Below are 27296 nucleotides of genomic sequence, written 5' to 3' on the forward strand. Positions count from 1 at the left end.
CTACTGGTACTCTTTACCTTTGGTTTAAACCAGTGGTCTTCAACCTTTTTTACAAAATCGCCCCTTTGTTGAAAGTGCGGGTCCAAATCGCCCCCCTCAAACGAGGCCTCGAAATTAACGGCGGCCGTGGCCGCCGAAGGGTTCAGAAACGGCCACCGAAAGTAAGCTCTGCTCGGCCGCAGGTAGCTTGAGAAGAATACAAATAACTATCGAGGGCTTTGTATGCGTATTGCGAAAGCAAAACTCGTTTTCTTCTTATTACCATCGGAGATTCGGCTCGTTAACTCGTTGCGATACCTTTATTACGTAAATAAACAATCAAAACAATGAAAGACTGCAGCGAAAGAAGAACGCCCAGCACTACTGCACTTAGCGAACCGCGGAGACAAGGAAGTTTAGTTTCACTGCAATGATTTGAGTTCCGCCTCCCGTGAAAACCATTCGCAGCAGCTCACAGAATAAACACGCAAGAATATCGTGCGTTTGTAAAACGTTTTTCGCCTAGAATTAACGCGAAGCGCTGCAGCGATACCTTCATGTCGCTAAAAATTTACATACAAAACTTCAAATATCCCAACAATATAAATAAGCAAAAGCAAGCGCATTTTATTGAAATACAACAGCTCGTGGAAGCTAATTAATGCGACCCTTGCGCCTGGTGCTTATTTGCAAGACTAGTAATAGCTGGGTGCAAGCCAGTCAACTTAAGTCGAATTGCATTTCCTCCAGTCTTGTTCATGTCAAGTTGGTTTCGGTATTTATTTCTCATGTGCAATACTTCACTAAAACCTTGTTCAACAATGTATGTCGAAGGAAAAGCCAATAAATACAACTTCACTTTTGCCCATAGTTCCGGAAATCGATCATATTGCACTTGATCCAGAAATCTGCCCATCCATGTGCGAAAAAAATTGCTCGAGCTTCTTCGTCACTTTGCAAGTCGATAAGTAGTTCCTGCATGGCAGAATCACATTCGTTGACTGAGATGTTCGCAGTAAATGGTTCTACCAGCCATGGAAAAACTTCAAGATCAAGCAGATCTTTAAATCGAGCGTACATGTCTTTTTGAACAGCTTTCAGGTGTTCAATGTAAATGAGCAAATGATTGTCTGTGACATCAACCAATACTTTTGACATTCGAGGAAAGTGATGGAATTCTCTTCTGTTCAGGGTTTGTTGGTAAAGCTCCAGCTTGCTCATTAGGCCACGGATTATTGTTTTGCATTGAACCAACGTCGCATTTCTACCTTGGAGTGTGTTGATTGCGCTGTTAATTTTCTCATAAAAATCTGCTAAATAACTGACATCTTGGTGGCAGGTAATTACATCTTTAGCAAGATCAGATTCTTCACCAAGAAACTCCACTACACTTTTGTAAAGTTCGCAGTACCTTGAAAGAGATTCGCCTTTCGACAACCAACGAACTTCCGTATAAAGCAGAAGACGCTCGAATTCTTCATCGTTCTCTTTGTACAGCTGTCGAAACAATCGGTTATTTTTGGCATTAACTTTTATTTTGTTAATTGCGTTAACAGCAACACCCAAAGATTCTTGCAGACGTGGACTAAGGCGTTTGGCAGCCAAATGCTGACGGTGTATCACACAATGCACAGTAAACAAATGGGGAAGTTTTTGCCGAAGTAAAGATGAAAACCCCCGATACCTGCCTACCATCGCTGGGGCACCATCAGTAGCGCATGCTACTATATTTGTAAGAGGGATAGATTTGTCTTGCAAGTAAGCTAACAAAGTTTGAAATATTGTTTGGCCTTTAGTGTCTGTTTCCAAACACTTGCAATATAAAAGCTCCTCCATAATTTTTCCTTCAAATATATAGCGGACATAAGCCATTAGTAATGCATTACTGTCTGATGTTGTGGTTTCATCCAGTTGTAAGCTGAAAAAAGTTTTTTGTAGCACTTCACAAAGTTGTTCTTCAATGTTTGCACCCATTTCATCAATTCTTCGCTTTACGGTAGTATCACTCAGTGGAACTGCTTGGAGTACAGGTGCAGGATCTTTCTCCATCACAGTTGAAATAATTTCTTTAACAGCAGGTGCTACCAAACTTTCTCCAACAGTAAAGGGCAAGCCTTTTTTCGCAATTAACATAGAAATCTTGTAAGAAGCTATCAGTCCTTTCACGTTTTGGTCACCTTTTTTAGCAAAAATATTGCATATGCTACTTTGAGCATGACTCTCTTTTAAAGCTTGAAAAAACTCCGCTGGCTTGTTTGCTTTGTCAGGATGAATCCTGTTTAAGTGGTCCTTCAACCTTGACGGCTTCATAGCCTCATTACTAAGAGTTTTCTTACACAAAAGACACATGGGAAGTTGCATATTTGATGGACATGGTACAAAACCAAAGTTAATGTATAGGCTACTCCACAAGATAAGAACGGCACTTAAATTTTGCTTTTTTAGAATTAGAAGCCATAACCTTCCGCAATAAAATTACTGAATTTAAAATAAACTAGAAAACAAAAAACTAACAATTTAAGAAATCGCCGTTACTTTCTTGTACTGCTATTATATATAATAGGGAGGGCCGTCAATGCACTTTTTTTGTCAAATCTAAAGTAGCCTACTTACTTGCATACCATGCCTTCACCTTTTATATAGGCTACCTAGTAGTCTACATACTTGCATACCATGCCTTCCCCTTTTATATAGGCTACCAAGTAGCCTACTTACTTGCATACCATGCCTTCACCATTTATATAGGCTACCAAGTAGCCTACTTAATACCGTAATCAACCATGTTTGAACTTTGATGGGTGTGGGGCGCACACACCCTGACAATGGGTGTGCGGCGCACACACCCTGCATAAATCAGTCAGTTTTTTGAAGTGCAGTACCCTACGACAAATAAACGTCCGACTTGCAAGATACCGATTGTCGAACGAAATTACCACGTGCTTGATCAGAGCACACTCAAAATCGCGCAGGCACACACGCATTTGCATTGCAACAAACGACTCAAACCTGAGTCGAACAAACCAAAAAGTAGTTTAAGGATTCAGAACGATCTTGATCGATAATTGCGCTCGACCTTACCAATCGCCCCCCTAAACAGTAAAATCGCCCCCAATTTCAAAAATTGTACAAATCGCCCCCGCAATGGCCAAAATCGCCCCCCGGGGGGCGATATCGCCCCCGTTGAAGAACACTGGTTTAAACAATGCCCTCAATTGCAGTAACGCGGTTGGACAAGACGAGATGATTTATGGTAGCCAACCTCCACTTAAGTTTTTTTTTGTAGATAAATATACAAACTTTTGTTGGTTTTGTTCCCTTACACTATTTGTAACGTTATAATTGCTGTTGTTTTCCGACAAAACAAAAATAAAAATAAACTTAAAATTTTGGAAGGTTAACGAGAGATGGAATGAAGGAGAGTGTGTCACGATGGTGTGCATTGCTGATGATGAGCCAGGCTGCCTCCATGTTCGAGTCCTCGTCAACAAAACTGAACTGTGTCCTCTTCCACCAAGCGACTTGTGCACGAAATATGAAGAGGCTTATGAAGTACGCCACACTTCCCTTGCGTTTATTTCTCAACAAATTTATAATCAACTATGTCACACTGCAAATGGTTGTTTTTGTTCAAACTTAATGTGCTGGAGAAAGAAGATGATAACGCCAATGTCTTGATGCTCTATCTAAGTAAAGGTTAAGTTGGAAAGCAACGAAAATAACAAACCAGGAATAATATCCTGAATGATAAACTATAATTAACGCTTCGCGAAGGCTGAATTTTTAAAACTTTCAAAGACTTCTCAACAACGTTCCTTGCTTTCTGATCTAACTGGTGATATGACTGGGTCGTCGGCTGCATAGCCGAGTGGTGAGAGACACGGAACGGCAATCTAAAGGGCGCCGGTTCGACACCGCTCAAGAGCATGTACACTAGCTGTGTCTTTGGCAGGACACTTAAAGGCATGCCTGAAGGTGGACACGAAGATTGGCTTCCTTGCCTTCTCGTCCACTTAATCTAAATCTTCAACCACGACAAACAAAAAACAAACTGGGTTGTGTTGCTTCAGGGCATGCAAACTTCACTGCAGCTGAACTTAAGTGTTTAAGGGTTAGGTTTCATGACCCGTCCCCATTTTCAGGTAAAGTACGAGAACAATATGTCAGATCCGAATCCTTGTTGCCCAGAAGTGGAGTGCCGGTGCAACCCCTTGATCCTGAATGTCACGTGCCCTCAGTGGTACGATCGAATGCGCTGTAGCGAATACGAGACCGTCTCAAAGGGAGATTTTTTTCACGACTCGTCTCAGTGTTGTCCAATCTTGACTTGCGGTAAATAGATGAAACTTGACGGTTTTGTTTTTAATTTTACTGCATTTTGTAATGTTAGTTGTTGCATGGTGTTTCCCATTCTGAAATGCCGCTTTAAGATACTCTTTTTCCCGCAGCAGATATTCCCTTTACAATAATATCGGATATTAACGTTGAGAAGTTCTAGAATCTAGAGGATTAATAAGCGATATTTCGCCCTGTAAACAACCTTCTTCCATTATATTTGTACACACCACGTTTATCCTGACTGTTGGTTGACTCTTATTTAAATTATCCGTCATGTTGTCAGTTTTTCCATATTCTCTGTTCGACACTTCACCGATTTGCGAGTCGCAATACGTACTACACTTTGTTGATTAGAAGCCATTGTAAGAACTCAATATGTTTCTGGCACGATTTAAAACGAAATTTTGATATTTCAGAGTCACTACTCTGCTTGGACCCAGGAGGAAGACCTTTTACGGTTTGTGAATTGTTTGTTTAACACTTACGGGTTTTAGTCTTACTCTGATAAAAAAAAGGACTAAGGCAAAAGAAGTTCTCACTAAGGATATGAAGCTAATTGCACAATATACTTAATGAACTGGTGACCAACACTCAGCACAGGTAAAACCACCATCAGGTACTTCCACCTTAACAAGGAAGCTGACCGCCAGCTACGAGTCCCTCTGGATAGAATCCCTGTTCGACACGACCATTTCCTTACATATCTGAGTGCGAACCTGGATCGGCAAGGTACTCATAAAAAACACTGAGTCAGTTCGTGCCATATCATCACCTAGAACCAACCTTCTCAGATGTCTTGTCTGGTCGACTTGGGCAACCTGGATCGGCAAGGTGCTCATAAAAAACACTGAGTCAGTTCGTGCCATATCATCACCTAGAACCAACCTTTTCAGATGTCTTGTCTGGTCGACTTGGGCAGCCAATATTTTGACACTGCGCACCAGTGCCCTTGCGCTTGTGTACAGTGCTGCTGAAAACGCTTTTTCAGTGTGGTGGAGCACTAGAGAAAACACACCTAAATGTGTCATTTTACTAATTAAAGTATTCTTAGGATGAAATCTACTATGAGTACGATGGACAGTGTTGCAAAAGAATATGTGAAGACAATGAAGCCACAGACCTCTGCTTTCAATTAACTTGCAACTACAGGTGCCAAGAGAGTGACCGCTTTCCTATGATATCGAACCAAATACAAAACAAAACCTGCTGCAAAGCTTTCACTTGTGGTAAGATTGATTTTAAGTTCTTACCTGGTTTTGCTGTCCCTGGTTTTGCTTCTGCAAAAGTATTTCCGATTTTAGGTCAGGCTCGCCGCAGATAAACCAAACAAGGACACGGCTTTTATCATAGGCTAACATACAGTTTTAAATAAACTAAAAAGTGCAAACGTTTTCGGTTGTACAATGTGTTTTAACTATTATTAAGCATCTAAACAGCGAAACACAGAACAGAATAAGAGTGAACTGAACAGAAGAAAGGAATTAAGACTCGTCATTTATTCTGAAAGTATTTAAACACTGTGTCGTTATACCTGGTTTTATCTGCTTATGGTTCAACAAAGTTTTCTCTCTACCCAAATTGTATTACCAAGACTCGACTAGGAGTCAGATGAAGTGGAGATGAACTGCCTAAAAAACCAACAACAAAATGCATAATATCACCATAGTTCACCTTTCCAGAGCCTTTCCTTGACTGACCTTTCTTCAATTTACAACAAACCGGTTTGCAAGTTGACCGATTTGTTTGTTTATTATATGAAAACCGATCACGGTCAGACACTTTATTTTTAACTGAAGTGCAGGCACCTTAATAATAGTAATAAAAAAGACACTGACGTCTCATTACCTCTGAATCGATTTCTCGATGTCACGGAGAGGTAAAAATTGCGCAAGGATGCTTCATTTAAGATGCAACCGAACGATTTAACATATGAAGTTCTATTTGAATAAGATACTAAAAAGGTACCTTTTTGGTGACGAAAGCTTTATCGATAAATCATGCAAGTTCCGAACTCTAATAAAAGTTGCTTTTTTGAACTTGGCTTATTGATAGAGTGCTTTCGATTTCATTTTTATCTTTCAAATTTACACGTGATTCAGCTTTTTATTTTTTATTTCACTCATTTAGTTTACTTGTAATCCTTTCAGAATGTGATGAACGTTTATGTGCAATGAAGACCTGTCCGCCTGGACAGGCACCGATACTTACAACTAAAGCTGATGGAAATAATCAGTGCTGTGACGCTTACGAATGTGGTAAGTATTACAGCGATAGCCACTTTCATTGTTTAAAGTTGGTGTTGTAAAATGTTCTGTGTAGTTTGATAATAAGAGAAAGGTAGGAAGATAGGTCATTAAAGTAGAGATCCAACAGAATGCTTTATGCTTATCATCAAACAGCAATGAGTAAAGATTTCTGAAGACCAGGACGATAGTGAAGCAAAATGGTTGGAACGCCTGGTCAAATTAATCAAAAAATAAAAAGCCCAAAATGTAGATGCTTGTATGTTCAGCAAACGTTTCGAAAACTAAACTGTTTTCATCTTCAATGCTATTGAATGAAAGCAATTCCTGGTGCTACTAAGCTTTAAATTAAATCGCGGGTGGCGTTTTCTTCATATCAAGCTTTTTGTTTAGCCAGTGCGATGGCCAAGAATTGCTTTCATGCAATAACGCTGAAGGTGAGTTTAGTATCTACATCTACAATTTTGGGCTTTGTATTTTTTGATTAGTTTGTTTTCTACAAATTTAAAGTTTTCAAGTTCTTTCGTCTGCTTTTGTTTTTATATCCAACCAAGCACAAACATTATAAATTGAGTACCGTATTTGAAATAATGTTCACAGTTTAACAAGCTAGTACTTGCCACACGTCTAACCGTTCCAAGTTAAGTAATAAGAAAAAATTGAATTAGTTTGTCCTTAAAATTTGTCAACTACAAGATAATTCCAGTCTTTTGTGAAATCTTCAGGCACTATGAACATGAGTGGGTCTATAATATTTTGACGTTGTGTGTTTGTATGAATAATTTTTGAACTAAGACCTTTCTAACCATTATTTTCATTCCACAGAAAGTGTAGATTGTATTGTCCGAGGAGATATATTTTTGGTGAGAGTTCATGTGACTGACTTTGGATTATTGTGATAAAATTATTTTGTGAACATTTTGATACCGTCAATATCGCAAATTTAACGTTTGAATTTGTCTTCCTTTTGTTGTTCATTGTCAACTAATCGTCTGAGCAGAAGAACATTTTGAAAAACAACTTTTTTATTGTGTTTCTTCTATCCGCTTTTGTTACACGAAATTATTTAGGCTGGCTAGCATACTTAAATTTTGATTTGACAATCAAACCTGGCATCGTTGCCTAATATTCACAGCCGAACAAAACGTGGGTGGACGGCTGTAAATTATACAAATGCATCTATGATGACAAACTGAGATCCTACCATGAAGTTGTAATCGGTGGTGCTCCTTGCCCGGACACAGTGTCCTGCATGGATGAACGATATGTACGAATGCAAAACTACTCCTCAACGGATCCGTGCTGTCCGCGATACTACTGTGGTAAGTCCAAGCCATGAAGGATTCTTTGCTTCACTGCAAGAGGCTTTTGTTCGTGTAATGTTGAAAATAAAAGACCAACCAGACTGTTTTAAATCGCTTTTCTACCATAGATGTGTAATTGTGTAGGCTTATCAGTACAGCTGTCAGTGTTTATTCCATAATTGCAGTTAAGTTCTGCCGAAGAGCTTAGTCTACTTCTTTTTATTAATCACTTAAGTCAGTGCTTCTAAACCTTTATTTGTGGCGACCCAAAAATTAAGGTTAAATTAAAAGCGAAGATTTGGCGACCCTATTTCCAAAACTACGTTTCGCACAACGTTTGCAAGCATGAAAATATGAGCCACACTCATGTATAACACGATTAAACATAACAAAAAAATGTCAAATTTAATTAATGTGAGTTTGACTTCGTATTGTTTCAACAATTTGTCAAATTTGGAGCTATCTTGCTCAGTGCCAATCTCATGTCATCTTCAGGTTGGAGACAATTTTTTCCCTTTGTTTTGATGTGAGTAAGCGCAGAAAACCCACTCTCACACAAGCAGGTAGTAACAAATGGCAGGAGAGCTTTTACTGCTAGTGTGCCAACAACAGTCTTTTCATTCTTGACTTTTGTCCAAAATTGACCAAGGGTTTCTTTCTTAAAACAGTTCATCAACGCACTGTCGCACTGAATGTCAATAAACTCCTCTTGAAACCCAAAAATGCTTTGGCAGTTTTCAGGCAGGGTATCAACATCAATAGCAAATGCATTGCGCACCCATTCCAAATCCTTTGCAATTTTAGGAATAATCAAATCAAATTCTCGTATCAATAAACCCAAATGCCTTTCTATGACAAGCTGGACATCGTCAAAGCCTAACTCCGTATCTACCAGTAACTAATTAAAACAGTAAATGTTGCTGCTTTCTGGGACGCGATCTTCCTCTTCCACAACTTCAGCTTTTCTGTAAAAGCTATCAGTTTTTCAGATACATCGACCAACATTATGTTTGGTCCTTGCAAAGATGTATTCAAGATTTTCAGCTGCGAAAATATATCAGAAAGATACACCACAAACAAAAGCCACTTTTGATCAGCAAATTTTTCTGCCAAGCTATTCTTCTTGTTTATCAAAAATTCCTTCACCTCCTTTCGCAAAGTTACAAATCTCTCCAGTACTTTGCCACAAGATAATCATCTCAGATCAGAAAAGTTCTAACAGATGTCTGTATTCTGCATTTTCAAACAGTCGTAAGTTCAGTGATTTGGCCTTTATGAAGTTGACGATGTGAATTACATCTTGCATGGCAGTTCCCAATTCGGTGGAAAGCCTGCAAGATGCTAAATTTTCTCGATGGACGAAACAGTGACTGACGTGTAGTCTACATTATTTTCTTTCATTTCTTTCATTTCTTTACATTATTTTCGATTCATTTCTTTCACATGAGCAGTAAGTAAAACCTTTGCGGGATCCGAGCATAGCTGGAGCTCTATCACTGCAAATTTTGTCCACTCTATAATCCCTCTTCATTTATAAATGAGGCGACTAAAGCAAAGATATCTTCGCCTCGTGTTGTTGTTTGTAAAGGTTTGTAGTTAAAAATTCGTCTTTCAAATTAGTCTAGTGTGCACTGTTGTGTACACTTCACCGCAAAATGCGTGTGGCAAAATCGTCGGGTGAAACCTGCGGCGTAGCCTAATTTGAATATGGTAGTAGAAATTACGAAAACTACAGTAGCGGTAGGCAGTTTTAATTTTGCTCAAGGACATTATTTTTTATCACCACATCGCACAGCGACCCAGACAAATGAAACGGCGACCCAGTTTTGGGTCGCGACCCAGGGGTTGAGAAGCACTGATTAAAGTCCTGGCTATTGGTGAGTTCATACTGTTGCATTTGCTTTCGAAGTAGACAAATTTAAAATAATTCAAAAACGTTTCTGAAAACTCTGTGGTGATTAACACTTATTGTTTTCGAGCAAGTCTCAAATTCATTATCATCATTGTTTCCACTAGTAAAAGTGGCCGCTTCTTTCCTTGCAACGATTGCCTTCACTCCTATTCTCTATCTTATTCTGTTCATCGCATTTTCTTCATTCAGTTCAACTTTTTCTTCCTCATTTTACACCTGTTCTTTCCATGTTTTTTTGGACGTCCCCGTTTCCTCTCCCCGTCTACCTTCAAAGTTAATTTCTATCCATAAAAACTACCTTCCTTAGTACATGTCCATAACCATTTTACTCTATTTGCCCTTGCAGGTTGTTCAATAGCCTCCCTCATCTCTAGCATATCCATCAGCTCTTCCGTCTTTCTCCATCTTTGTTTTTACCCCACACATTGCTATCACCATTGCCCTTTCCTTTCCTAATAATTAAACTTTAAAAAATGGTGATTTCTTGTAGCTGTTTGGCTGTTTTGTTCGTGACGTATCACCTAAGTGCAGTAGGGTAATATTATTGTAACGTACAAGTAGCGTGTTCCGTCTTTACTTTCAGATTGCCAATACGGTTTTGCAGACAACGCGCTGAGGAAGGTTTGTATTCATCATGTTGTATTAATAGTTAGCTTCTTTTCAGTGAAATTGCTTATGAAACAATTTTTGTAGGCTGCACTTGCTAACGGTTTTGAAAAAGCTTGAGCCATTTTCAAACAAATAACGAACAAAATTAACGAAATAGTTTGGATTAATGAAGTTAAATTTTTGAACATTTGATAACTTTGTAGTATATCTTTGTCTGAGATGAAATCGTCTCAGAAAATTTGGGATGCATCTGAATGAAATCGAACTTTATTTTCTTTATCGTCGTACGATCTGGAATAAGAAAGGAAGGCGTATTTTACTGTGACTTGCATTAACCATCTGAATAAGACCAAGTAATGATGAATGATAATAGATATAAAAACTCAGTTTTGAGATTAGGTGAATGTAGGGGGCTGCGACAGTGATCCCAGAAATTCTCTAGTTATCCTTTCTGACTAAATTTCAAGGGATGTCAAAACTTACAATACTGACTTATGCTCTTGGAGAAATAACAACATAAGTTGTTTATTTGCAGAACATTTCCTTTTGTAATTTACTGGGCATTAGATTCATTTAATGATTATGACTTTTTCAGGTTGGTTACGAATATCCCGATCCCGATGATCCTCTATGCAGTATTTTGCGCGTCGTGAAGCTCAGGGAAGATTTCTGCCCTAAACCGATATCGTTCCCTCTGAAGGAGTGCCCCACTAATCCGCAATGTGGCCCCTGTGAGCTTGAAGTGCCACTTGATGCTCACTGCTGCCCTGGAAGATTCATGTGTGGTGAGAATAGTGTTGTTTTTCTTAAGGAAACAAACAAGAGGTTGACCGCCCACACGTTCATTCAATTGTTAACATGCCGTTCTCAAAGTGGTTTTCACGGCCAGATGATACAGAAATTGATGTGAACAGTGAAATAGGAACGTTTGTATTATTAATTGTGGAAAACAGTTAGCCTATTGAATTAGATTCTATTTTCATTCCCCTTCCTTTTAAAAAACAAAATTAAGCTCAAGATTTTCATTAATTGTGTTTTAAGAAAAGCGTGATTGATTGATTTGATCTTTAACGTAGGACTGGAAAAGCTTCTTTGAGAGCTTAATCCTGGCAGTTTCGCATACTTGTAGAGGCTTTGAACCACTGAGCACGCCCGCTCACCGAAATTGACAGAGTCGAGTTTCCAATTGTTGCCGAGGAATTATTCCATTCACGAGGTGCCGCTGAATGTAGAGCAGTTCTGAAATGCGTTGCTCAAACGCACACCCCACAAGCCGAACAGATGCCGCTAGATCTTGAGTCTGGTGTTTAACCACTGGGCTAACCGGGCGGCTGCACTTTATAGTACAAGTTATAACCAAACTCCTTCATACTTTAATTCTCAAACAATTCTGTCTGAAGATACTCGACTGCTTATTTGTTTAAGGAGTTTAACTTTCTTCTTCCGAATACGGTAGGATGGTGATTATCTGTTGAATGTTATGTAGATTTGACTGACGTATTGCGATTGCCGTATGATTATCAACAAGTAGGTATGACAAATATATGTTGTAGCTTGAGCAAGTCAGAACATAGGTAGCCGCTTAAACATGACAATTTCCTGTAAGACCCGATGACACCGCCAACCAATCAGAAGAGATTACCGCCCAATTGTGACCCTTCTAGCACTCAGACAGTTGATTCTACTTTGAACTTTGGTAATTACAGAAGAAAAAAGAGTTGTGGGTTCGATTCCCATCCAAACCATGTCATCGAAATGACTACCACTGCCCTAACCCTCTACGCCAAGCTGTGGACGATGAATCGTTGACTTAATTTACTTTATACCTGAAACGTTTTCTCTGTTTTCCCTTCAACTTCTGATTGGTCCAATGATTCATTTGTCTTACAAAAATTTTTATGTTTAAGTGCCTACCTAGAATATGACTGTATAGCGACACCAGGCAAATACCGTATTTACTTGATTGTAAGCCGCGGCTTATAAAGTTTTTTTTTTCCATCATGTTTGCGGCTTAAATTCAAGGGCGGCTTACATTTTTTATTTTTGCCTTTTTCCTTGTCGACTTTGCCATAGATGTTTTGCCCTACTGCCTTGTCTGATGCCGACAATTGTGCAGTTGTGACGTGCATTTTAAATTGTCACATGCATTTATGACGTGTATTCGAAAGAAAAAAAGGAGTTGTCAGTTTTATTTATGGTCAGGGTTGCCAACCTTGCGGTTTTCAAAATTATATTGTAAAATTATAAGATCATATAACAGTATTTGCGGCTTACATTCAAGGGCGGCTTACATTAATTTTTTAACACTATCACATGCGGCTTACAATCAAGGGCGGCTTACAATCAAGCGCGGCTTCCAATCAAGTAAATACGGTACAATCGCGTTATTTTTAGTGAAGAAAACTTGCCCAGCAGTGCCCACTTGTGGACCGGATCAAAGCTTAATCATCGAAGCTGAAAACGAATGCTGCAAGATCTTCAAATGTCTGTGTGAGTTCATCTACCTTCTTTGTTGACAAAAATAGCAGATGTTTAGAAGGGAACCAAACTTAACTGTTTTACTGCTAAATATTGTCTCCAATTTTTAGGTCACTGTTCTTCCCTGGGTACATTGTTACTGACAGCTTATCATTGTCGTACGGAGATGGATGTCAGCGGGAATTGTACGTATTTGGCATCAAAGGTAAAATGTTTTGTTTCAACATATCCTCACACTTCCTACTGCAGCTACCGTCTGCAGACGTTGAATCAATGTAAAAAACGGTTGATTTGCTGTCTAGGAAGCTAGTTTACAAAACAGTTAACTTGTTTTTCAGGAGACAGGCAGTGACGTGTACAAAGTGTCGTTAAAACAAGGCCACTGCCGGGACGTCTACCCTCACCGAACGATAAGACACAATAGAATGTGCATTGAAGAGATGAATGTATTCTACTATCAACAAGTCTTTGTCATCTCTGGAAAGACTGGAGCTGTATGTATCAGATGAGTGATTGTTTAACTGCTGATATAAGGCTACAGTTTAGTTACAAAACATAGAAACTTGTCAACTGATGAACAGTAGGCTACTTTTTAGTTTTCAAAATCATAGTAGCCTAGTGTATGCCATAGTACACCAGAGTAGAGTGATGTGCTTTTAACTTATGTGCATTGTGCATGGTAAACAGTGTCATTCATTTTTTCACCTTTTAGTTAATGTTACCACGATGCATTGCTTGTGCGCTTATTTGGCAAACCTAATGTAGAATGCATAAGATAGCTTGAGTAATGGACGCTGGAAGGATATTTTTGCAAACAATTTTTTGTGCACATGATACAGTAAGCATTATAAGTTAGTTTTAATATTTTTGAATATAATTTTTGGGATTGACAAAAGAGCATGTTTAATTCCTCCTCCGTAATATGTTCATCGATTACAGTCTCATGCATGTTACTATGGGTCCTTAATATCTACAGTATTGTATTTGAATTGTAGTCACATTACAATTTATCGGTTCAATGTGAATACATTTAATCTGTAAGGCAACTCCAAGAGTTCACATTCCGCCTTGTACAACAGAGACCATAGCAGGAAAGCTGTAGCTGCCCTTGTTTCCTAGTAATTTTTCAAAGTAAAAAAAGTTTAAGTTGATTTTGTAAAGATTTAACCACTAAGACTAAGCAACCTCTTTGCATTCGAGACAAAATTATGTTGTCGAGCTGTGAACACAATTAGAACAACATAGCACTCTAGAACTGCCGTGTTTTGCTTCCAAATGTTTTAGAGTTGTTGGAATCATGTTAAAAATAAACTACTCCCTTTCAATAAATATTTTCAAAGGTTACTTTAAACGGACGGCCCATCACCAAGTACTCCCAAGCTGGGGTGGACCTTCTCATAAACAATGAAGACATTGGCGAGAAAACTCACGTTACTCATGTAACTTTGCATCTTGCCCCAATTGACCTGACAGTGACCTATAGTAACCCCAACGTGGTAAGAGAGAATGACACCATCGGGTTCTTTGACCTTTATGTGCGACCTTCGGCGACGGGGACAACTGGGATATGTGGTAAGCTTAGAGCAGTGATTTGTAGTCTGCACTTGTAACTCATAAGGTTTAGGTTTGTATGATTTACGATTGTATTATGGTGAAAACGAAATTGCCAGAGTTTCGAAACCGTCTTAGTAATACCAAAATAAGTTTTGCGGCTCCTTGTTGGAATAGGAAGCTATCCTTAAACTGAAAATTTTTTTTTAACTTAGTCGTTGCATTTTTGGATTAGGGGAGTTCGCATTTAATTTTCTTTGGTTGACATGAAACAAAAAAAAATCTTGACGAAATAATTACCTTAAACGAAAACCTATTCCCGAAATTCGTGCTAAACGTTTTGAGATATTTTAGAACATCAATGAATATATAAAACTACTTTTTCTCAAGGAAACTGTCGAATCGGGGGCTACAGCGAGGATGAGTGCAAAGATTTGCCACTTTTAAACCAAAGTGACTTTGCACTGGACCCCAGTTGTCCATTGACGTGCGGGTTAGAAAACACGTGTGATGAAGACAGATGTGACGGAATATCACCTTGCATTCCATGCCATGATTGCGTTAACTACAAGCATCACAATCCTTGCACGGTGTTAAAGAAAGATGTTTTCGGTAAGATTGAAAGCGGTTTAATTCTGTAGTTAAACTCTGATGTAGAGGGATATTTTTTTTTATTTTTTTACTCGAAATATTCAACAAATCATGTGAACGCTCTTACGTCTGATATAGAGCAAACATCAAGCATTGTATGAATGTTTGTAACCAACTGTCGTCCCACTAATTATTTTTGAACCACTGAGATCTTAACCGCTCATCAAGCAATAACGAGAACTCCAAAGATCAGAGATCGCAATGACGTGTGTTTCCTGATATCATTTTGTGGTATCAATAGAGAATGCCAAATATTTTTCAGGAATACATTAGATAGATAGTTGTTTATTGGCTGTACATTGAAGCTGTATCTTACACAAAAAGTGTGCTACACTGAAGGAATGTTGTTTTTGCCTTTTTTTCTTTGATTTAGTCATCATGACTAGCTCACTAATCTCAATCGTGATCATTATCTCAGAATATCCGAATTATCATCTACTGGACTCTCCGGTTGCGTTTGATTTGCGTTATCGCATATGATTGTTACCTCTGTCATTTTAGCTGAATGCCAAAAGCATAGGACCCTTAAGCAAATAATATCCCTCTGTGACAAGTCCCAATGCTTCAAATCCAGCGAGGTATCGTCAACAATCAGCCTGCAATGTTCGCCATGCACTTTCTCATTCATCCACCAGCACATCGCATCCTGCAGGAGTAAAGGATTTTGTGGGGACTATCTCAACGCACTGAATTGCAAAGAAGGTGATTAGATTTTTTTTTATTGTCTTTAAAGATGCAGATGTAGTTGAACATTGAACAAGTTACAACCCAGAGAACATAATCCGTCATTTTTACATTGTTTCAACGCCTGCAGAGGTCGAATCAATGTAAAAATGACGGGTTTTGCTGTCTGGAAACTATCTATAACAAGAAAGTAGGGAATGGCATCATTCAAAGGTTTAAGATAATTTTATGTTCTACTTTTAAAAGGGTAAACTATAAATCAACGAAAACTTCTGCTCAGTAGGAATTTTGAACAAGATATTTCCTATTGCAGAGCAAATAGCATGTCCTGGAAATCAAGTCCGAAACAAGTGCATTGACAGCTGCATAACCGAACGCACATGTCGTGATGTGTTGAGAGCCGTGAGTTAAAGTAGCTTTAATTTATGTAAAGTAGCTTGATTTGAGTTAAAGTTAAAGTAGCCGTGAGTTAAAGTAGCTTTAATTAATTTATTTAGTCTCACACCCATCACTGTTACATTGCTTATTTCTGTGCGATAATTGTGGTAATAGTTCTTATTGATTTGGTTGCTTGCCGAGAGAATTGAGCCACTAAATTAAAATATGCTTTTTCAACATCGTTTTCGATGCTGTTGTAACATTTAACAGTGGAATTGATAACATAGCACAATTATTGAGAGCCTGGGTATGTTAATGTAATTGCATTATTGTATCAGTAGCGAAACGCGCTTTGTGACTTTTCAAAGTTCATTGGCTCTTTTGTTTCTTCAACACTAAGAGTTTAATTGACTGGTAAAAGCAGATCTATAGCTCTTTGGTATGAACCAGTAGTGCGATAAATGCACGAAAAAAAAGTCTGTTAAAACTTGTAAAATAATAATTTATTAAAAAATGTTATTTTTTTCCAATGTTTTCGTGAAAAAATTACTTTGAACCAAAATACAAGCTTAAGGCCTTCAGTCTTCCCCGTTGGCTAAGCTGTTGCCACATTAACAAGAAGAATCGGCCCTGCTTCAAAAGTCCCTAAAAGTATGCGAAACTACCAGGAGTAACCGATCAAAGGCTTTGTCAGTCCGAGGATAAAGATTTGAAACCAAAACAAAAAAGAGTCATTTCCACATAGACGCGATATAAGTGGTTTACTTATACGTCACTAATGTTGCTTGACTTTGACATACAGGACCATCCTACGTTTGGCCAGTGTGGAGTTCACTACATGGAAAGGTGCACTTGCGCCAGTGGCTATGTTCTGCGTGAACCAAACGGGAGTTTATGCGTCAAAGAGAAGTGTGAGTTGAAAATCTCTTTTGGTGTTAAAGTTTGTTGGTTTTTTTACATGTTGTTGGTTGATTTTCTCATGGTTATGCAAAACGCTTTTTTTCGCACCTGTGTATTATTGAAATCAGATCGTATTAAAACACGTTTAAGAAATTGAAGTGCATTGTTAAAACTGTCATGTATTATTGTACATCAGATGGCGTTGTCCTTTTTTGTCCAAATGCCCATTTTGCCCAGTCCAAAAGAGGACACGAATCGTATCACAGCAGATTGCCAGTTAATTTACCTACCTCACCCCCAAATTTTCTTATCAATTGATTAATATTTTTAGGTTGCTGCAATGAACCCCCAGTCTGCTCTGAGACTAATTCAAATTTTGAGCCGGTTGTAGTCGACATGGATGAGTGCGGCTGTGCGATTTATTCCAACGCTTGTGGTATGATGTGCACTGTTGAACAGAACAATATCATACCTTGCATTTTAAAATTACCACAATCTTTTAAAAGAAAACAATATTTCTCAGTTTTATAACCAGGCAGGTTAGTTTTAGTACCGGTTGTGTGGTCGGACAAAATATCCACTTCCAATTAGACGATATTTAAGGATGAACTCTAAAAAAACAAAAAAATATTCTCACCACTCCACAGCTTCTTTTGATGACTCGTGTCGTCGTTCACCCATTTGAGCCAAGGGTTTATCTTTTTACTGCCCCAGATTGACGATGTTTGTCCGGGGCTCCACTGAGAAGCTATTAGAGAGCAGTCGCCATTCATTTCATCAAAACACGGATACTTTCCACTTTATTTAGTGACACAAGATGATACAGCTGTAGCTGATCAAACATTTTTGTTGAGCTTGGTCATCGCTTTTAACTTTTGTCGTCGAAGCAGAGCGCCATCTGCATCCAATCGAGTCATTTTGCTGCAACCAGCCTGTTTGCTTTTGAATTGCTGTAAAACAAATCCTTTTTTAAATACCCAAATCTAGACTGAATTAATAATATTTTGTTTTGCAGTGTGTGCTGGCTGTATTTTCAAAGGCAAAAAATTTAAAGTAAGTTACTAAGTTGTGATATGCCTTTTTATGGCCAATGTGCTACTGGATAAGCTTTGCAATACATGTAAGATGTAGTTGCCCGCCCGCTAGCTCAGTGGTTACGCGCCTGGCTCAAAATCACGCGGCGCTGGTTCGACTCTCGGGGTGTGCGCTTGTCAGGACTGCTCTCCATTCAGCGGCACCTAGTGAATGGAATAATTCCTCGGCAACGACACTTTAACAATCGGAAAACTTCATTTTGCCAATCTTGGTAACCGGCCCTGTGTCAAGAGCCTCCACAAGTATGCGAAACTACCAGGATAACCTATCAACGCTTTGTCAGCCCGAGGATAAAGATTCAAAACCAAACCAGTTCAGTGTTTACAAACCTGATTGCATGAAGAGTTATTGAAAATACAAAAAATAACCCTAACGTAACCTACACCGGCGGTTTGATCGAAATATACCGTGGTTGTGCATATCAGCAACGAAAATTTGATCACTTTTGTAAATGGTTGCCTTCGAACGGATCGATGCTTTCGAGCTCTGGACATACAGGCGAATGTTAAAAATTTTATGGAAACAAAACAACACTGACGATAAAGTAGCTATGATTCAAATTCAATTCAAGCAAAATTCTCTTACAAACAGTCAAAGAAGAAAATTGAAGTATTTCGGACACACAATAAGGCAAAGCTCGTTACAAAGATCATTAATAGAAGGGAAGATCAATGAGAAAAGAAACAAAGGCAGACAAAGAATGATTTGGACAGCAAACATCACAAAATGGACAAAACTACGTTGGAATAGTGCAGTACGAACATCTAATTGTCGAGAACAATGGCACATTGTACCCAACCCTCAATACGAGAAAGAAACATATTGATGATGAAATATAATATTCGGATTAACGGATTATGATTTTTAAGAAAAAGAGAGGGTTTACCTGTAAACATCCGTCGGGTGGCCTATGATGCAAGAGAAGGATGCACAAAGGATACAAGCTTACAATAATACTTACAAATGCTTACAAATATACAATACTTACACAAGTCAACAATTGAAAATAAAACTTGATAATGCCTTTTAGACATTTTCTTCAAAAACAAAAGGAAATTTGAAGAAATCTATTATTTTCGAGTTCAACAACTCCCAGTTCAGTTCAGCAGACCGTAGCCATAGGCATTTCTCTCGAGAGTAGCGTACTGTTTGTACACGAGAGAAATTAAGGGCTATAGGCAGGGTTGCCATTGACACGGACCTCAAAATAAGACAGAATTCAAAAACCAACAACCGTTCCAGAACAACGTCACCTAATATATTAATCAACTGATTCAACAAAATTTCACAGTAATAACGCCCAATAATACAGGAAACTTGCAGCAGGGATTTGATTGTCATTTCACTAAGTCTGTTCTTTTTCTTGCTCTGCTGAGACAAAACAAGAGAGAACACTAGCTCCACAAACACATTACTGACCGGGAGAGAGAAGATGATGCTGACTAGCTGTAGAGCAACGGAAGAGAGTCGTCTTTAGTAAAGATCTTTATCCACGTGTTCTCAGGTTCATCCTTGCGGAATACATTATCTGAAATCTTCTTGAACAGAACATTAACAGCCGAGACCTTATCGAAGGACTCATACTTTATTGCCATTGACGAATCAACTTGCTGTGCCGACCCTTTAACTTCCTTGTACTCAATTTTTTGATCTCTTAGCAAGATCCAGTTGATGTGCGTTGGATGCTTCTCAAATCGATACCACTTATTGATATATTCCAAAAAAACATAGAAGTTTTGTATTATTAAAAATACAGTATCATAAAAGAAGGACTCAAGTCAAAAATAAGGACATTTCTTGAAAGTGAGAACAATAATTTTTTCTAAGGCATTGCCCTTTAAAATAAGGACTAATCTTAAAAATAAGGACGGTTTGGCAACCCTGGCTATAGGGAAAGGAGCGCCACTCCGCAAGCAACGGCGTGTCTTTAATTGTCTTGCTAAAGACACAACCACATACTCTTGAACGGTGTCGAACCGGAGACCTTACGAACGTCAAACCACTCGGCTATGTAGCTGGCCAGCGACCCCTATAATACCCCAACACCGTTGAAGCTTTCTTGACATCAAAAGGATTATTGACCAGTGTCATGTTTTTGACCTGAATAACAAAATATTGCTTAAAACTGTTGTTAATTGTTATGTCTACTTAGTTAAACTAATGTTGATTGTTCATTCTTTTTGAATCAAAATTAGGACAACGTATGGATCCCAAAGTATTGACGTTGAAAATCATTTGTTTTGCTTCCAGCCATTTTGCTTTTAAGTATGAGTATGATTGATTGAGGGAAGCCTTATCCTCGGACAGAGAAATCTTCTTTTAGAGCTTAATTCTGGCAGTTTCGCATACTTGCAGAGACTTTGAACCACTGACGCAGACCTGGTCACCGAGGTTGACAGAGTGTAATTTCCGATTGTTGATGTCTTGTTGTCTGTGCATCATTCCATCCACTTATGACACTAAACAGAAAGCGGTCCTGAAGTGCGTGCGAGTTGTGTGTTGAGTAAGTTTCTCTTTAGCGAAATGCTAGTAGAGATGAAGTCCAGAGAAACAGCATTTACCCTATTTCTCATTGTTCGTAGCCCAATGAGAAATGGAGAGACGAATGCGATAGCTACACTTGCCAACCCAATTCTTCCGATGAGTGCTTCGATGTGATACTAAATGATGACTTGAAATGCGAAGAGCCTCCTGTGTGTTCAGGAAGAGATTCTGTTTTGTCGGAGATTCCACCTCTTCCTGGAGGATGTTGTTCCACTTATTCCTGTGGTAAAGCACTTAAGAGCAAATGTGGTTTAATAGTCAAAGAGTATAGGTGGTTGGCACTAGCATTTTTATTAGATATTGCAATTTCTGCTTTATCCAATCAAAATGGTGGAAATATTTGGCATACCTTCCCAGTAGCGTTTCAATGATCTTAATTCAACACGATCTTGATTAAATTAGTTTAAATCTCTTTCTGCATTTTTTCTGAATATTTTATCATTTCTTTTCATCATCATGTTCCACCTCCGAGCCGAAGGTTGGTTTTTAATTGTTTTCACAATTTTTAATCTTCTGCTCTTTTGTTTCTCCGATACTCCACCAGCCAGCCCACTGTTGTACATCATTTTCCCAAGCCTTCTCCTGCACCTCTCTCCTTCTACCATACCTTCAGTGATCATTTGACGCAGCTGTCCTGCTGATCCTCTCAAAACTTGTTCTACGAATTTCACTTTTTGTTTTTCTAAATCATTTGTTCATCTGCCTTGCTCTCCAATTCTGCTTCTAATTTCTTTGCTCGTATTGCGTTATTGTGTCATATTTTTAATAAATTACTTTTTGGGCTCTTTTAATTCTTGATTAATAATTATCTTTTTCAACAGAATGCAAATACGCAATCGTTGAAGGGAAAACGTATCAGGTGAGTTTCCCTGCACGGTTGGTTTTTGACGAAATTTGAAATGTGAGACCTTTTTCATTTTAATAACTCAAGGTTCTAGATTACACAATATATGAATTTGTGCACTTGTGACAGGGGTTATATTTTGAAGGATGTCAGGATATTTTGCCACTTTATATTGTAACAGCGAGATACTGTATTGGCATGTCCGTGTATCGGGTTACCCAACCATAGCTTATAAATTTCAACACAAATAACTTTCTTTTACTACCAAAATAAAGATGTCAATTAACTAGTGTTGCTGAAGACTGTGGGAATCTTCTTGAAGGAAATATCGAACTGTATCACCAGGTAGGAGAGAATCACATTGTCCTGAACTAAACTTTTCATTGTCGGTTTGGTTTGTCAGGTCGGCGATGTTTTTCCGGACCCTTCCAACCCATTGTGCGGCAAACTTCTCATAATAAGCGTCAACTTGACGGCCTGCCCCATCTCTACCCCATTGCCGGTTGACCCTTGTGAAGACCCCCCAATTTGCGACGCATGCCAAAAGAAGATAGTATTGCATTACGACGAATGCTGCGGGAAGGTTTATCGCTGTGGTAAGTTTATGAGTCGTGAGTCTTGGGACTTTCTGCTGCAAACGTTAAATTTGTGAAATATTTTTGTTTATTGCACGTTGTCGGTGATTTGCAATATGTAGCCTGCATTAAAAAAAATCTCAGTTTATTTTTTATTCCCACTAAAGAAAGGTGTATGGTGAAAACGCAAAAAAGGCATTTAAATATGATTTAGATTTAAGAACTTAGGCAGCCACACATGCATGATAAACGTTTAGAATAAACTTCTTTCGATTTATGTTTAGTTGATGAGCCATGTGTATCGGTGGATTCTTGTGGATCCGACCAGAAACGAGTTCTTGTTTCCAAAACAGATTGCTGTCGCGCTTACCAATGCTTTTGTGAGTATACATGAAAATGCGAATGCGCAATTTGTGTGCGCATTCTTTACTTTTGTGACAAAGATTTACATTTAAAAACATTACTTTTTATTGTAGGGTGTTACTGCTGAGAAGTGAAAACCCAGAGGTTATAATTTTGCATGCATAGCGTATGCGTTATATTATAACGTAGAGAGATGAGATGCATATTTCTACAAGTTCACACTTGATGCGCAAACTATAGGACATACACAATATCACTGACATAGACAACATGCTGACGTACGTGATGAAATCGACGCTGATGTCTCTCAACCTCTGTTCTGATTCCTTGATGTTATTGAGGGTGAAAAGTTATACAAGGATCCTGCATTGAGGATGAAACTGAACAATTAAACATAAAAAGTAAACAAAATCAGTCATGTTAGGAAACTTGTATAATTTATTGATAAAACCTTCGCCACTGTAAAAACATACAACCTTGACGACCTACCATTAATAGTAGAGTGTAGCAAGAATTGACAGCGATAGACACGTGTTTACCCATGAGACTGGGCTCATCAGTGTCGCACCACAAATTAATGCCACAGAGTTCTCAACCGCTGCTTGTTGCCTTAAAAATATATCTATTTCCGAGTTTAAATTTAACCAATTCTCCCTTCTCTCTGATTCTGAAACACAACCTCCTCAAACAAGCTATCATCAACTTTTGTCTTCTCCAGGCGAGTGTGCCGGACTAGGCACTCCAACTGTGACAACTTTTCAATGTGAACACACTGTCAGCTTTTCGTCTGGCTGCTCTTACATCATCACCAAGGTGAGACTTATCATCAGATTGAAACGGTGAAATACTGCGGTAAAGGAAAAATTGAAATTTAGCAATGCTTTGTATTGTGTACAATTATTTATCTGAGCCAAGTAGTTATCCTGAGTCTACGATGAACTTCCACAACGTAACAGAATTTACGTCAAAGAGTTTTCAATGACGCTTTGAAGTGTTTTTGCTAACGTGTCAGTACAGTACATCTAAGTAAATACTATAACTGCAGACAGTGCTCACCGTTTCGGCTTTTCGGCCTTCTCAGTGCAGTAGGTACACTGGGTATGGCCACGGAGATATAGACCTCCGTGTGACGTTTTCCCATTTGTGGAACCCAAGCTCCAAAAAATGGTACTATACCGCCAACCTTGCCAAAGTGCTCAAACTGCAAGCAGTGAACTTCGCGCAATGCACAGCAAGGTGCCTCCAGTAAAATGCGCAATCGGCATAAGCCAAGAGTGTCCATAACTGCAGACAGTGCACACCGTTTCGGCGATTGAAATGGTAGAAATGATTGAAATCATTGAAATGATAGAAATGATTGAAATCATTGAAATGATAGAAATGATTGAAATCATTGAAATGATAGAAATGATTGAAATGGTAGAAATGATTGAAATGGTAGAAATACTGATTTGTTGAAGTACACGTTCACACGTTTGTGTTGTGTCTCTCTTGTCTAAGTGTTCGCAAACATTTCTTCAGGGCATCGGTGCCAGCGTGTACCAAGTATCCGCCGAAAACGTTCATTGCAAAGAACTCGTCTCTTCTGGAGGGTTCAGTGAGACTCAGATGTGTCTGAAGGAGATGTTGATCCGATATCGTGATGAAGTGTTCAAAATTAATTCAGTCGATGGCACGGTATGGTTTAGTTTCCTGCTTAGAGGAAATTTGGTTGTTTATTGATCTCGTGTAGAAGTTGGAAAATAAAAACTTGATTTAAAATATCTTTCGGAATTTTGAAACATTTTCAGCCAGCAAGTTTTTGTCACTTTCTTTAATAAAGATTTATAAATGAGAAGTGGTCTTCAACTAACATTGGCTAATTTGGTAATCGGTTAGGCTAATTTGTATCCGAATATGCCCAATGAAGTTCGTCACTCTACTCATGTAGGTTTCATGGAATGGAGAACTTGTTAAGCGATTGGACGGAGAAGATGTGTCTTTGACTATCGAAGAAGGGAAATTCCCTGCAGACAGCACACTTTCTCCTCACGTGACTTCCGCTACTCTGAGCATAGCAGAAATAGGATTGACCGTTTATTACTATAACCCATTGAGTGGAAATCATTCCACTGCCACTGGTGTCTTCAAAATTGATTTGTCATCCAATCTAAATCAACGAGGGACTGAAGGAGTTTGTGGTAAGTGTTCTGTGGACCTATTTGTTTCGACATGGTAAACACGCTGATTTTGTAACTAAATTACAAAAATGCATTAGCTTGTGTTGTATGAACTTTGCGCAGGTAATTGCAGTTTGGGAGGCACCAAGCATTCAGAATGTGAGAATTTGCAAATTCCTCTTGCGGAAACGTTTGCTGATAACGGAAGCTGCGCTTTGGCTTGTGGTTTGGGAGAAACTTGTGAAGAAAACAGATGCAAGGGGGAACCACCTTGTGTCACATGCCGTGACTGTACTGACTTGGGTTACCCCAACCCTTGTTTGGTTTTGAACAACCCGATTTTTCGTAAGTTGTTTTTTTTTAAACAAAATAGTCAACAACCAAGTCTCAAGACAAAACTGCTTGCTTTTGAAAGGCGTCGAACTAGCGTTCTTAACCGCTCTGACTTTCGGCGACAAAGTTGCCAAAGTTTTAAAACAAGGGCTCTGATTATTGACAGCAAATCGTGCAATATTAACCTTGAAAGCCGCAAAGTTTTAAACAAAACCTTGCTTGTGTTAGAACCAATTAATATTTTAGAGAAATGCCAAGAAGAAACTACTCTTCATGATGTAATGTATCTTTGCCATAAGTCCCAATGCTTCAAATCCAGCGAGGTTTCGTCGACAATCAGCCTGCAGTGTTCACCCTGCACTTCAACATTCATCCACCAGCACATCGCATCCTGCAGGAGTAAAGGATTCTGTGGGGACTATCTCAACGCACTGAATTGCAAGGAAGGTGATTAGATTTTTTTTGACCATTCATATGCTAGTGTAGTTAGCAGATTACTTTTGAGTGCAAATATCCATGTTTTTTCATACCTACTTCTTCACCCTGAATACCCTTGCTTTAGCACTGTCATGTCAAGTTTACCGTTACTTAATGAACTATCTTTGTCAGCAAACCATTAACATAGAACTCGTAGACAAGTGAGGGGGTTTTGATGAGTTTAGAACGGCACAACTTAGCGTAGTTGTTACGATTTGACTTATGATCCAAATTAAACTTTTGGTTTTTCTAACTTTTTCTTTCATGGCATTTTTACTGCAGCATTTTTGTCAGTTAATTAACGACAAAATTTTACAAACGTCATCAGATCAGCTCGATTGCCCAGGAATACAAATCCGCGTGGCCTGCGTTGACGCTTGCTTGGTTAAGCGAACTTGTGATGACGTCATCAGTGAAGTACGTTATTTTTATGTTTATTGTTAGCTTAGTTCAGGAGTTTTCAACTGGAGTGTGTGGACCCCCAGAGGTGCATTTTGAGTTATTAAAAATGTCAGCGGCATTTTTTGTTGTAGAGTGTTAAGAAGACGGTTTATCATTAGCAGAAAACTTTGCTTAATTGCTAAAAAAAATTACTTACGAAGCATTGTCTTCGGATAATTGCTTCAATTGTCCACAGTTTGCTCCGCAGCATCCATCCAACGTGAATGCTGTATCGTTCTCCTTGTCTGACTGGGTTGCGTATCAAGTGTCTGTGTGAAGTTTTGCCTAATTTTAAACACGTTTTGGCCTTTGGACATACACAAAATTTGATAAACCATTCTGGTTATCCACTGACTCAAACGAGTTGAGAAATTTTGCCTTAGACATCGAAGTATCTTACTTGCCACCGGAAGGCGGAGCTTTAACTATTCGGTATCCTTTCCCACGTGGTTCCAATATTCAGTGGCGGCTCGTCCATAGAAACTGCACAACTGCAGCACCCCCTGCACATTTCAGTAGTTTATTTTTTTTATTAATTTTACGTTTTTTCTCATGTTCTCTATAGATCCTATCTACTGGAAGTTTCATAATTTCTAGGTTTTAAAAAATATTATGATTTTTTAAGTTTTGTATTTGGCAGCTCTGAACTGCAAGCCCTGCAGTTGCGATCTTATAAAAGAAGAACAAAGATAAATTGTGACGTCATATTTTGGCTGAGGTTGCTTCAAATCCCACAATTTCGAACTGCAAATTTTGCAGTTGCTGGTCACGTGGTCAGGCTAGCTACTGTTGTTTTCAAGCACGATATTAGGTGGCTGCGAGTGCGACTGATGCTGTTACATGGTTAGACTAATGTGCTTTGCTTTTGAAAAGATAAAGCTTGACTAGGTTTTCATTATTGTTGTTAAATTAAATTTAACCTAGGTTCATTGTTAACTTACCGGTACGATAATAAGTTAAGGCCAAAGGTCACATGCTAAAAAAGCCTATTTAAACGTGTTGAACATCAGGAAATTAAGTGCTCAAATAGCCTCAGAATTCATGAAATACCACTAAAATAAGGTAAAATTTTATGGGGGTCATGTCCCTAGACCCCTTGGCATCGCGCCTTTGGCGCTCGCTCTTTCACGTATACAGTAGGCTACCTCCGGTTGCAGCACCCCCTGCTAAAAGTACCACGAGCCGCCACTGCCAATATTTGAATGTTAACTTGTGTTGTAGGTTTTGTAATGACTGTATGTTCCTATACATGATAACAATAATTATTGTACACGATTATAGCCTAAATAAAAGCAAAGTAGGCTTATTACCAAAGCAGCAATCTAGTTGTGTACAGTAGCTATTCTATGGTGCAGTGAAGGACAGACACCTTTTTATTCACTGATGCTGTGGTTGGTGTGTAGCCTACTAGAACCAATTCTTTAAGCTTTTAAAAAACAAA

At 38.7% G+C, this 27296-nt stretch overlaps 2 protein-coding genes across 2 annotated transcripts in view; one reads left to right on the forward strand and one right to left on the reverse strand.

Annotated features, from left to right (window-relative positions):
• Positions 1-834: 834 nt before the first annotated feature.
• On the reverse strand, positions 835-2340 carry LOC145787209 (protein FAM200C-like). Its single transcript, XM_082598933.1, has one exon. The coding sequence runs from the start codon at positions 2338-2340 to the stop codon at positions 835-837; it is 1506 nt and encodes a 501-aa protein (XP_082455059.1).
• Positions 2341-3408: 1068 nt separating this feature from the next.
• LOC145787210 (uncharacterized) overlaps positions 3409-27296 on the forward strand; it is a 36931-nt gene continuing 13043 nt past the window's right edge. Inside the window, exons 1-27 of the mRNA XM_082598934.1 lie at positions 3409-3528; positions 4119-4308; positions 4915-5043; positions 6462-6569; positions 6951-6994; positions 7693-7879; positions 10357-10394; positions 10978-11167; positions 12971-13065; positions 13199-13354; positions 14201-14432; positions 14802-15023; positions 15564-15764; positions 16060-16148; positions 16927-17035; positions 17356-17460; positions 18040-18077; positions 20702-20888; positions 21485-21522; positions 21911-22103; positions 22367-22462; positions 23164-23258; positions 23967-24122; positions 24376-24625; positions 24728-24949; positions 25184-25384; positions 25743-25831. Of these exons, the coding sequence (XP_082455060.1) occupies positions 3409-3528; positions 4119-4308; positions 4915-5043; positions 6462-6569; positions 6951-6994; positions 7693-7879; positions 10357-10394; positions 10978-11167; positions 12971-13065; positions 13199-13354; positions 14201-14432; positions 14802-15023; positions 15564-15764; positions 16060-16148; positions 16927-17035; positions 17356-17460; positions 18040-18077; positions 20702-20888; positions 21485-21522; positions 21911-22103; positions 22367-22462; positions 23164-23258; positions 23967-24122; positions 24376-24625; positions 24728-24949; positions 25184-25384; positions 25743-25831 (3780 nt within the window). The remainder of the gene's footprint in view (positions 3529-4118; positions 4309-4914; positions 5044-6461; positions 6570-6950; positions 6995-7692; positions 7880-10356; positions 10395-10977; positions 11168-12970; positions 13066-13198; positions 13355-14200; positions 14433-14801; positions 15024-15563; positions 15765-16059; positions 16149-16926; positions 17036-17355; positions 17461-18039; positions 18078-20701; positions 20889-21484; positions 21523-21910; positions 22104-22366; positions 22463-23163; positions 23259-23966; positions 24123-24375; positions 24626-24727; positions 24950-25183; positions 25385-25742; positions 25832-27296) is intronic.

This window comes from Aplidium turbinatum, chromosome 18, assembly GCF_918807975.1.
Source record: "Aplidium turbinatum chromosome 18, kaAplTurb1.1, whole genome shotgun sequence".
Taxonomy (NCBI): Eukaryota; Metazoa; Chordata; class Ascidiacea; order Aplousobranchia; family Polyclinidae; genus Aplidium; species Aplidium turbinatum.